At 47.7% G+C, this 11957-nt stretch overlaps 1 protein-coding gene across 1 annotated transcript in view; it reads left to right on the top strand.

Moving 5' to 3' along the window:
- The window catches only part of LOC149342426 (neprilysin-1-like), a 30548-nt gene that overhangs the window by 157 nt on the left and 18434 nt on the right, over positions 1-11957 (top strand). Inside the window, exon 2 of the mRNA XM_089546797.1 lies at positions 350-549. Coding sequence (XP_089402923.1) covers positions 350-549 — 200 coding nt within the window. The remainder of the gene's footprint in view (positions 1-349; positions 550-11957) is intronic.

Below are 11957 nucleotides of genomic sequence, written 5' to 3'. Positions count from 1 at the left end.
TTAGTGATGGACAAAAAACATTCTTCTAAATTCGGCGTTCAGAAGAGCTGAAAGTAGCTTGCACGTCTGTGCCAGGGCCGCCGCACACACATACACCTTACTGCAGCTAAGGAACTGTGTTTAAACTCTATAGAAAATATACGGCAAGACAACTTCCTCTGAGCTGAAGTGAAAAGACATTTGAATTATAAACCGCTCAGTTTGCGGGGATACGGAGAAACATGGAGGTGGCATTTGCCCTAGTGGGTATAGTGCCTAGAATATACTGGCCAATATACTGCCAGTATATTCTAGGCACTATATAGTGGGCATAGTCAGGCTGCTGATGATGTTGATGGTCGCTGCCAAGGAGCTGGTGGAAGCACGTGGTTTTTAGCACGCGCTTGTTCTTTCGTGTCGCCATTTGCATTGTGACGTTGTCTAGGCGAGGTAGACACACGAAGATGGCCCAGTCTGTTTCGTCTCCACCGGCGACAGCTTGCAGCCCGTTCCCGCGAAACCCAGCACCAAGGACAGCAACAGACAGAAGAAACAAACTCGTCGCAGGTGGTAAGTCGTGGAAATATGCAGGAAGGCACAATGTACGGTATAAAAAGTGAAGGGGCGTGCCTTCTCTTTCCAGGCCATCTCAGTCGTTCAGAGTCGAAGCGCTTTAAGTGGCGAGGTCTCTTTTCCCGACATTTTATATCCTGACCGACAACGCGCTGCGCTGCTCATGGGGGTGCCCTGTGTTAACCATCTCTTCAGCCTTCCCCTTCCATCCCTTTTCCACTTCCAATATAGACTTGTCTAGCACACATGCGGTGATCTTATTTAGGTGAACCAGCACGGATGACTCAGCGGTTACTGTGTCCAGTCGGCTGCTACCAAGACAACACTACATGCTCCAGACGTCCGGAGGATGTATTTCTGAGGATGTTACATTGTTCTGAGGATGTCCTTTACTGATCCTCAATAAGTCCTCACCTGGTCCTCTTGTCCAGCCTCAGTGCCATCCTCAGGAAATCCTCAAATTTGCCCTGAAGTACTTTTTGGTCTGTTTGAGGGCTAAGATGATGACTCGGCGCTAAGATTTGATTGATTATTATGATCAGCATTCACAAGAATTGTGTAACAGTGTCTTGGATGGTTCGTGGATGGTTCGATCACCACCTTTGCACGAGCAACCCGAGGGAACTCACAGTATTCATACAGGGACGGCTATATGTGTATATAGCTCTACCATGAATCAAAAATTCCAACAGTCGAACCACACCAGAAACATTCAGTAGGTAAGGCCTGATCAAGCAGTAAATGTATCGTAAAATATTTTCTGAATGCATATAATTTATTGGGTCAGAATGTCTATTATATCACTACTGCACACAAATTTATTGTAATTTAGACTTGCAGCTTTATGTAATGACAGCCGCGTGCGCGAGATAAAGCTGGCTTGATTTCAGTGCAGTGCCTCATATTGTCCCGCGCAAGTAAACTTGTAGGGCATTAGAGAAATTTTCATTCTCGCGTCGTCAAGCAGCGTACACACTTGGTCATCTTTATGAATATGTTTGCTCATGATCGATGCACTGAAAATGTACTCAGGACATCCTTTTCGGGATAAGAACGTTTGGACCATTTGAAGACATGCTCAGGACGTTTGGTGTTGCGTAGGAATAAGCACGAGGACGTGGGATCAAAGCCCAGCCATGGCAGCCGCGTTTCGATGGAGGCGGAATGTAAGACACCCTGTGCTGCGCGATGTCAGAGCACGTTAAAGAACCTCAGGTGGTCGAACCATCCACTACGGGGGCCTCTTTCTCTCATCTGTACCCAACAAACACAAAACCTCCTCACAAACTCCAAAAAAGGATGGAATGTCCCAGTCCCAGTACAGCATTTATCAGACGTTTCCAGACCATAGAGGCAAGACATAGAAACACAAGCAAAAAGGCAGTGCGCCCACTAAAGGTCTAGAAACGTTTTTTCGAGAGTTTTAAGGAACAACAAAAACGAAATAATGCAGTTTGGTCCCAGAAAGGCAACTGGGTATAACGTTTTCGGGACCAATGGTTTTCAACAAGAAACAAGCAAAAAAAAATCGTCTCCTCGCTCTCTTTTCTCTCTTCCTCTCGTTACAAGCTGCGGGGGAGAAGGTTTTGCTTTTGCACTCGTCGCCTTGAGAGATGAAACAGCAGTTTCATTCGAACAGCCGAAGGAAACGGTAAACCGGCCCGCATCTCTCTCGGCGCATGCGTTTCTCGCACGTGGCCGTCGGCTCCATGCTGCAGGCAGGCGACGGCGGTCTGCATTTTCTTCGCGCCGCCGGCAGCGGCGGTCACCAGCTTTCCCGTCTTCTAGAGTTTTCCCAGCTTCCGCCCAACTTCAACATTGTGTGGTGGTCCCTCCAGGCGTCTCCGACTATCGGCACTCCTCGCTGCGCCGCTGTCTACCAGAAGTGCAGTAATGGCCTCCCGTCGCTCGCCCGGCTTCCTCGCTGGACGGAAGCCATTTTGCACGCGTTTATTCGCGCTGCCCCAGACGTTCGAGCACAAGCCCCAGAGCGCGGCAGTTCTTGCTCTCGTCACTGCGCCAACTGGGCTGTCGTGGACATCGTAGCTACGGATTCACGGCAGTTTACCCGCGCACCTCGGCGTGCCCACTCCATTCCTTTTGGAACTGATGCCACGGCGGCGCATCGCAAGTCCTTTGCGCAGCTTCACGGCCGTACTGATGCCGCTGTGCGAGGCGACGTTCGCGGCAGCGGAGTTCGTGGCAATAGGCGACTCCTCGCTCGCACCCTGCATTCCTCAGCGCCTCCGACGACTGCAGCGCGTTGGTGGTGGCAGCGTGGCCGTCTACTACGGTCGAGGCGGGAAGGACCTTCGGAGACCCACCACTCCCTTTCTGCGAGTGCCCATGGATTAGCCTGCTCTACCTACTTCGCCACCGCCTAGCCATCGTGTTGCAACGGTATAGTTTGTGCAGTGTTCGCGTGGTTGTATTGACTCTCCCCTGCCGGATTAATTGTGCCTTGATCTCGACTCCCACGCTGGACTGTGCCGCATGCGCGGTCTGCCGCACCATGGATGCAGCGCGCCACCGCACGTATACCTGAGCACGTTCACCTTCCCGCCTGGCTCCAAGCAGTCTTATCCCCACACTTAGTCACAAGAAAATAAAGCTCCCAGGATCGTTACGGGGGTGTAACGCGTATGTTTGAGCGTTTGCTGTGCTGTGAGAAGGCGCAGGACAGAAGGCTGCGTTTAATTCATGGTTAAAGCTGTTGCAGCCTTCTGTTTCATCCCTGCGTTTCCGTAGGCAACGTCTTCAATGTATGTTGGTTTATTTTATTTATTTATTTTATTTATTAGGTCCTTTTCGCACTTTTTTTATTTTCGCCTAGTAGAACTAATATTTTTTTCTGTTTTGATAATACGGCGCTGAAGCTTCCTGCGAGTTTCTATGCTTGAGGGGGTTTTCAACTTGAAGTAAATATGTGACCTGAAATTGCGTGTCTGCAGAGCACGCCCATCTCGTCTTTTCTTTTGTCACGCAAGTTGCTCTTTACATACGTTTGCTTTTGCGTGCGCATATCTGCTTTTGTAGCCCTTAGATTGCTCGTTTAAGGTGCATCAACTTTCAGCCTGTATTCTGTTTTACTTGCTTCATTTCGCAGATTTCTCAGCGCTGGAGAAAAAAGTGGCCATCATTATATGCATGGTGCCGTACGTAGTGCTATGTACACTGTGTATTAAATGGTGCATACGTTTGCGTCTGCTGTTTGTATTCATTGAGATTTGCGCCGTTACGCGCAAGTTTTGTTCGACACGGACTTTCAATTCGGTCTGTATTGCTTTTCTTTGACTGAAACATGACTGCAATTTGATTGTGGTGGCGTATGGTGCGGTAGCCGATATGGACGTCAGGATGCAATTCGTGCTAAGAGCACAGCTAGTAAACTGATATGACTTCTGTATGGCGCTGCTATTTGCTCTTATATGGGCCAAATCGGGTGACTTTTTGAATTCATATTTCCTTTGTGTGTAAAATGCTAGGCCATTTCACATGAATGGATAAGTTCAGAACGGCCGAGCCAGCACGCATTCACACGAGTGGAAAGGTGTATTACACCACCTGTAACGTAAGTATGCGCCTGAAATTTGGCACATATGTGCGCTTGGATGCCTGCAGGCTGTATGAAAAAGGAGGAATAATTTTATTGAACCAGAGCCGAGAAATCGAGCATTAACCTTTTGGGGCTTTCCATGGGATGCACAACTTTTTGGACATGTATTGCTAGTTGTGGGGACGTTTTTTAGATGTGTTCGGGAAAAATGAGCACCTCCTGGGGAGAGTCCAAATGTGCCGATGGGTCATTTTTGGGGGATTTTCAGGAGGTTTTGTGTTTGTTGGGATATTCCCTCACGGCGCGGTTGAGATGTCCGCCGAAGATTACATTTACTGCGCCTACTTTCCCCCTAACCAATTTTCGTTTTACTATATATAGTCCCAACGAACACAAAACCTCCTCAAAATCTCCCAAAAATGACCCATCGGGACATCTGGAATCTCCCCAGGAGGTGCTCATTTTTCGCGAACACATCTAAAAAACGCCCCCACAACTAGCAATGTCCAAAAAGTTGTGCTTCCCATGGAAAGCCCCAAAAGGTTAACGCTCGATTTCTCGGCTCTGGTTCAATAAAATTATTCCTCCTTTTTCATGCAGCCTGCAGGCATCCAAGCGCACATATGTGCCAAATTTCAGGTCCATACTTACGTTACAGGTGGTGTAATCCACCTTTCCACTCGTGTGAATGTGTGCTGGCTCGGCCGTTCTGCACTTATCCGTTTACGTGAAATGTCCTAGCATTTTGCACACAAAGGAAATATGAACTCAAAAAGTCACCCGATTTGGCCCATATAAGAGCAAATAGCAGCGCGATACAGAAGTAATTTCAGTTTACTAGCTGTGCTCTTAGCACGAATTGCATCCTGTCGCCCATGCCGGCGACCGCACCATACACCACCACAATCAAAATGCATTCATGTTTCAGTCAAAGAAAAACAATACAGACCGAATTGAAAGTCCGTGCCGAACAAAACTTACGTTCAACGGCGCAAATCTGAATGAATACAAACAGCAGACGCAAACGTGTGCACCATTTAATACACAGTGTACATAGCACTATGGCGCCATGCATATAATGATGGCCACTTTTTCCTCCAGCTCCGAGAAATCTGCGAAATGAAGCAAGTAAAACAGAATACAGGCTGAAAGTTGATGCACCTTAAACGAGCAATCTAAGGGCTACAAAAGCAGATATGCACACGCAAAAGCAAACGTATGTAAAGAGCAACTTGGGTGACAAAAGAAAAGACGAGATGGGCGTACGCTGCAGACACGCAGTTTCAGGTCACGGATTTTCTTCAAGTTGAAACCCCCCTCACGCTTAGAGACTCGGAGCAAGCTTCAGCGACGTGTTATCAAAACAGAAAAAAAAATATTAGTTCTACTAGGCGAAAATAAAAAAAAGTGCGAGAAGGGCCTGCAGTATGCTTAAATAAATAAATAAATTAAATAATTAATTAAAATAAACCAACATACCTTGACGACGTTGCCTACGGAAACCCAGGGATGAAATACAAGGCTGCAACAGCTGAAACCATACATTAAACGCAGTCTTCTGTCCTGCGCCTTCTCACAGCACAGCGAGCGCTCAAACATACGCGTTACACCCTCGTAACGATCCTGGGAGTTTTATTTTCTTGTGACTTAAGTGTGGGGATAAGACTGCTTGGAGCCAGGCGGGAAGGTGACGTAACTCGGTCATTTCAGGTGTTCCCCAAGGTACAGTCCTAGGACCTTTGCTTTTCCTCATATATATTAACGATCTTCCTTCCAGTATTTCCTCTACCATCCGTTTATTTGCTGACGATTGTGTAATTTACCGCCCAATCACTAACAGTACTGACGCTGGCATTCTTCAACAAGATCTTAACCGAATCCAAACTTGGTGCGAACGTTGGTTAATGTCTCTCAATATTTCCAAAACATGTTTAATCTCATTCCATCGTCGGCAGATGCATACTGCTTCTAAATACACTCTTTTCGGTTCAGAAGTATCGTCCGTCTCTTCCTGTAAGTACCTGGGTATTACTGTAACGCAAAACCTAACATGGTCATCTCATATCACGAACATCGCTAACGAAGCTAATCGTACCCTTGGTTTCATACGGCGCAATCTACGTTTTGCCACCCCATCCATCAAATCATTAGCATACATAACTTTTGTCCGTCCTAAACTAGAATATGCTTCGGCAATATGGGATCCTCACCAGTCTAACCTCTCTTTAACCTTAGAAAAAATACAAAATCGAGCTATCCGTTTCATTTATTCTGACTATTCGTACTACACTAGTGTGTGTGCCTTAAAAACTAAAGCTAACTTACCCAGCCTTGAAACGCGACGAAAACTTTCTCGATTGTGCCTCTTTCATATGTTTTATCATTCATCTTTAGGAGAATCAGTCATATCACCCGCTTATCGCCTCTCAAGCCGTATTAACCACCATAAGGCCGTCTACGCCCCCACCGCAAGAACTACCGCTCATTCTCGATCTTTTTTCGTCACGTCATCCCGGGACTGGAATGATCTACCACAGGACGCCGTGCATCACATCAACGCCATCCATTTTAAGAACGCCATCAAGACCATTATTGTATAACTGTCATGCCCATCCCTCATGTAATGCCCCATACCAGGGGCCTTTGAGGTATCAAATAAAAAAAAAAAAAGAACGTGCTCAGGTACGTGCGGTGGCGCGCTGCATCCATGGTGCGGCAGACCGCGCATGCGGCACAGTCCAGCTTGGGAGTCGAGATCAAGGCACGATTAATCCAGTGGGAGAGAGTCAATATAACCACGCGAACACTGCACAAACTATACCGCTGCGGCAGGATGGCTGCGCGGTGGCGAAGTAGGTAGAGCAGGCAAATCCATGGGCACTCGCAGAAAGAGAGTGGTGGGTCTCCGAAGGTCCTTCCCGCCTCAGACCGTAGTAGACGGCCACGCTGCCACCACCAACGTGCTGCAGTCGTCGGAGGCGCTGAGGAATGCAGGGTGCGTGCGAGGAGTCACCTATTGCCACGAACTCCGCTGCCGCGAATGCCGCCTCGAACAGCGGCATCAGTAGGGCCGTGGAGCTGCGCAAAGGACTTGCGATGCGCCGCCGCGGCATCAGTTCCAAAAGGAATGGAGTGGACACGCCGAGGTGCGCGGGAAAACTTCCGTGAATCCGTAGCTACGAAGTCCACGACAGCCCAGTCGGCGCAGTGACGAGAGCAAGAACTGCCGCGCTGGGGCCTGTGCTCGAACGTCTCGGGCAGCGCGAATAAGCGCGCGCAAAATGGCGTCCGTCCAGCGAGGAAGCCGGGCGAGCGACGGGAGGCCATTACTGCACTTCTGCTAGACAGCGGCGCAGCGAGGAGTGCCGAGAGTCGGAGACGCCTGGAGGGACCACCACATAATGTTGAAGTTGGGCGCAAGCTGGGAAAACGCTAGAAGACGTGAAAGATGGTGACCGCCGCTGCCGGCGGCGCGATGAAAATGTAGACCGCCGCCGCCTGCCTGCAGCATGGAGCCGACGGCCACGTGCGAGAAACGCATGCGTCGAGAGAGATGCGGGGTTTACCGTTTCCTTCGGCTGTTCGAATGAAATTGCTGTTTCATCCCTCAAAACGGCGAGCGCAAGAGGAAAACCTTCTCTCCCCGCAGCTTGTGGCGCGAGGGAAAGAGAAAAGAGCGAGCTGTCAATTTTTATTTCTTGTTGAAAACCATTGGTCCCGAAAACGTTATGCCTAGTTACCTTTCTGGGACCAAAATGTATTAATTCTTTTTTGTTGCTGCTTAATACTCTCGAAAGAACGTTTCTAGACCTTTAGTGGGAGCACTGCCTTTTTGCTTATGTTTCTATGTCTTGCCTCTATGGTCTGGAAACGTTTGATAAATGCTGTACTCGGACTGGGACATTCCATCCTTTTTTGGAGTTTCTGAGGAGGTTTTGTGTTGGTTGGGGTCGGATACAACTCAAGAACGATGTCGGTTTTTTGTCGGTTCTTCCCCGACAAAGGACCCCATTCCAGGCAATGGCATCGGCGGATTCTTATGTACCTGCTAGCTTGACAATGCAAGGAGGGCACTATTCCCTTTCATCGGCCACTTTCTGCACTGTTGTGCTAGCAGGCTCATGAGAATTGGCCGACGCCATTGGCTGGAAGGGGCTCCTTTGAAGGGAAAAGCCTCTTCGTTCTTGAACTCTCTATGACCAGAGCCATATATTCCCTTATGGCTCTGTGTCCGACTATTAGCTCCGTGAACAATATATACACGCGCCACGCAACTCTTACCTTTCCTGCGAGAAGCACGTTCCTTCTACCTCTTTTGAGCTCGGAGCTCTGTAGTAATAGGCTTGGCACCTCAAGGCTTTGAAGTGGTGACAATGAAGCTTTAGTCACCCTTCAGAGATTTGTTGCGCTGCTTACCTACACCGCGAAGCTTAGGACAAACTGGATGGCCTGAAAACATTTAAAAATCACATAAGTTAGGAGTATGCCTGCTCTGTTTGCCGTCATGTCACTCTTTCCTAATGGAGACCGCAAATAGGCACGATAAAATTAGCATGTAGCCGCTTAGCAGGATTCAAACCCGGGATTCAGTTTCTTAGCTGAAACAGTTTTAAAACACTTTTTTTTTTCGTTTATATATGTCGTTTTGTATCCAGCTGTAACATTCAGCCCCGGGCTGTGCAGTTTATTTACTTAAATTTTGTTTGCTTTCGATACCTCGAGTACGTCCATGTTAGATTACGTTATAGAGACGGTGCGATGTCATCAGTATGCTCTAGAACGCCAACAAACCGTCAAAATAGAATAGTAAAAAAAAGTTTTTTTTTTTTTTTGCCAAAGTAATTTTCCCTTCTTAGTCGCTTCTTAAAATGCGTTGCAGAAAACACTACGTTGGCTGCCTGTGAAGTGCGAGAGTATTCCGCATGATACTCACAACGCCTGTCCGTTTGAACTGAACGACGGAGTTTCTTGATTTTGAGTTTCCTTTATTCATCCATCCGGGTAAATGAAGCCGTTACTTCTAGAGAGCCTGGGAACCTTATCTTTACCTAAATTTCCCTTGCACGTTGCGCAAAGTACGAAAGTACTCGCATATTCTGTTGGGGACGCACTTAATAGCATCTCGTGTTGCCGGTCTTGAGCACGCATGATGACCGACACTCACGACCACCCAACCCGTCATGCATGAGGTGTTTTTCAAAGTCGGCATCAACACCTGCAGTAGACAGCTGTTCTTACACATGACGTCGCCTAATTACACTCATGTGTTTTTGAACGCCTCGCGTTTCTATTGGCTGTTTCGCGAGCCTGCCGTCGTCGAGTGGCCTCAAACATTTGTTGAAGCGCATCGTCCGGTTTCGCTGCGTATCGGCGGCGGGCGGCGGCGTCGGTGTTTCTCTTCGTGGAGCTCCTCTTCTGTGGGTGGTGGTCGCTTGCGAGGCCCCATCTCGTCTTTTTCTTCTTTTGACTGCGATACGGTGTTGTAGCTCAACCTCTTCTTTGCCGGCTGGTAGCTGAGGTAGCTAAAAATGCTTCGCATTTAAAAAAAAATATATATATTGCGGGGTTTTGCGTCCCGAAGCGACACGTGGGCTATGAGGGACGCCGTATTGGAAGGCTCCGAATTAATGACATCGCACATTATACACACTCTAGATATGACGTAGATAAATTTGAACGTTTCCGGCTACACATCGGAACACCCTCCCTACATAAAGTTAGATCAAAAATGAAAGTGAATAACAGTTTGGGCATTCAGTATGATCGATTAGTGTATTAATGAGTGACAAACTTACTTTTTCCTGTTTTCGAAGCATTTTCATCTCTAATACAGAAATAATGATAGAATTCATTGTTTTGTGCAAACATATTGACGACAGCTGCCTATGCGCAGGCCTTCAGGTTATGCCAATACATAGTTTGCGCCACCCATGTTTAAGACTATGGGAGTTCGGCGTAAAATCGCGTTTTCTAATCCGCTTATCGCCACTCGCTCTGACTGACACTTCAGACTAGGTTTGTCGGTCCAAGATGGCGCCCGTGATATAACATGCAAACTGCGTTCGTCTTTCTTCAGAAAATATGGATCATGCGCCAAAAGTGTGATTAAGTTTACTGAATTGCACGTGAGCAGTCACTCACCATGTATCATTGGTTGAATTCGCCTGGGAGTATAATTTAAAAATTTTCATCGCTCTTTCAGCTCCTAAAACTGCCTAACCTGATGCAACCGTCTGCATCATCACTTCATAAAGCAGCCATATAAATCCTACGAGAAACACGCAGTTATTATGACGAGTTCAGGAGGCGAAAATGCGCGTTGTGGTACAGAGGAGCATTCGGGAAAATTCCAAGTAAACGCTAAGATCAAAAGTACGTCAACTATTTCCGGCGTAATGATTGGTGTCTTACTTTAGGAAGTCGAAACTGAAGCCACCCGGTCGAGAGGCTTGAATAGCACGCACACCGTTGCATAGAGCTCAAAGTATAGTGTCGGTATGTGGTAGGAATTCTCCGCCGTACTTGTAACGGCTGGGATAAAAACAATGAAAAGTAAAGAAAACCTCAAAAAGTAGAGAAACTAAAAGCATTCACCTCTATTTCAATCGTGGCTTTTAACAAGTTTATGTTCACAATCCAATTCGACTTGCTAAATGATCGAAGGTTGCTCAAGCTTACTGTAGAGTTTAGAGTGTAGGATGGATGGATGGAAAAAACTTTATTGCTGATAAATTTAAAGTGTTCTTGACCTCTACGGGTCACTGGGCGCCGTGGTCGATCCTTGGTCCAGGATGCCGCACTTGACTGCTGCCATCGTGGCTCGGCGCACAAGGAATCGTTGCGCTTCCTCGTCCTCGCTGGCCAGCAAGTGCTCCCACTGCATCACACTCGGGTTTATTCTTGGTTCTAAGTCTGCCTTAGGGCAGGTCCATGTGATATGTTCTAGTGTAGGTTTACCCTGACACCACGGACATTCGTCTGCATATTGTGTAGGGAAAATCTTGTGTAGTTTGTGAAGGTGTGGGTAGGTACCGGTTTGTAGTCTGCGCCAGTCTACCGCCTCCTCTTTGGTAAGCCTTTTGTGTGGGGCTGGGTAGCGTTTCCGCTGACCCCTGTAATGATCGAGTATATCTGAGTACGTGGGGGTAACTGGGTCAAAGGTGCCTGTGGTGCAAAGTGCTGAGTCTGCTCGGTTCACGTATCCTCGAGCTAACTCGTCTGCTGCCACGTTGCCCCTCATCCCCTCATGTCCCGGAACCCACACTATACTATGTTTAGTGTTTTTGTGTCTTCTCGTCGTGTGTAGAATATGATTGGCGATGCTGTCGATCCTGCCTCTTGTGTAGTTTCTACATGCTTGTTTGGAGTCCGTCACTATAGTGAGGTTATGTCCTGTTGCGTTGCCGTGCGATATTGCCAGAGCAATGGCGGCTTCTTCAGCTGCTTCTATGTTTGGGTTGTTTATCGTTGAGCTGGTTATTTCTTGCCCTCCTTCGTCTGTTACAACGGCGATTGTTTTGCGTTGGTATCGGTACTTTGCTGCGTCCGTGTAGACTACGTTGGGATTGTCGCTGAGTTCCCTGGTGAGTGCTCGGACTCTGGCTTGTCGTCTTTCATGATGTAAATTCGGATCCATGTGTCGTGGTATTGGTCTTACCCGGATGTTGTTTCTGTCTTCATTATTAATCTGTTCCTTGTCTCTTTGTGTACCTAGAGGTAGCCGTAATTTCTCCAGTAGGTGTCGTCCCGCTCTGGTTTGAGTGAGTCTGTCTAATTGCGCACTACGTTGCGCTTCTCGTAGTTCGTCGAAGGTGTTTGATACTCCCAGGGCCATTAGTTTTTCGGTTGG

This window comes from Amblyomma mixtum, chromosome 5, assembly GCF_055824585.1.
Source record: "Amblyomma mixtum isolate Tamu chromosome 5, ASM5582458v1, whole genome shotgun sequence".
Lineage (NCBI taxonomy): Eukaryota > Metazoa > Arthropoda > Arachnida > Ixodida > Ixodidae > Amblyomma > Amblyomma mixtum.
The sequence above is the reverse complement of the archived record's forward strand: the minus strand, read 5'-3'. Positions and strand labels throughout refer to the sequence as shown.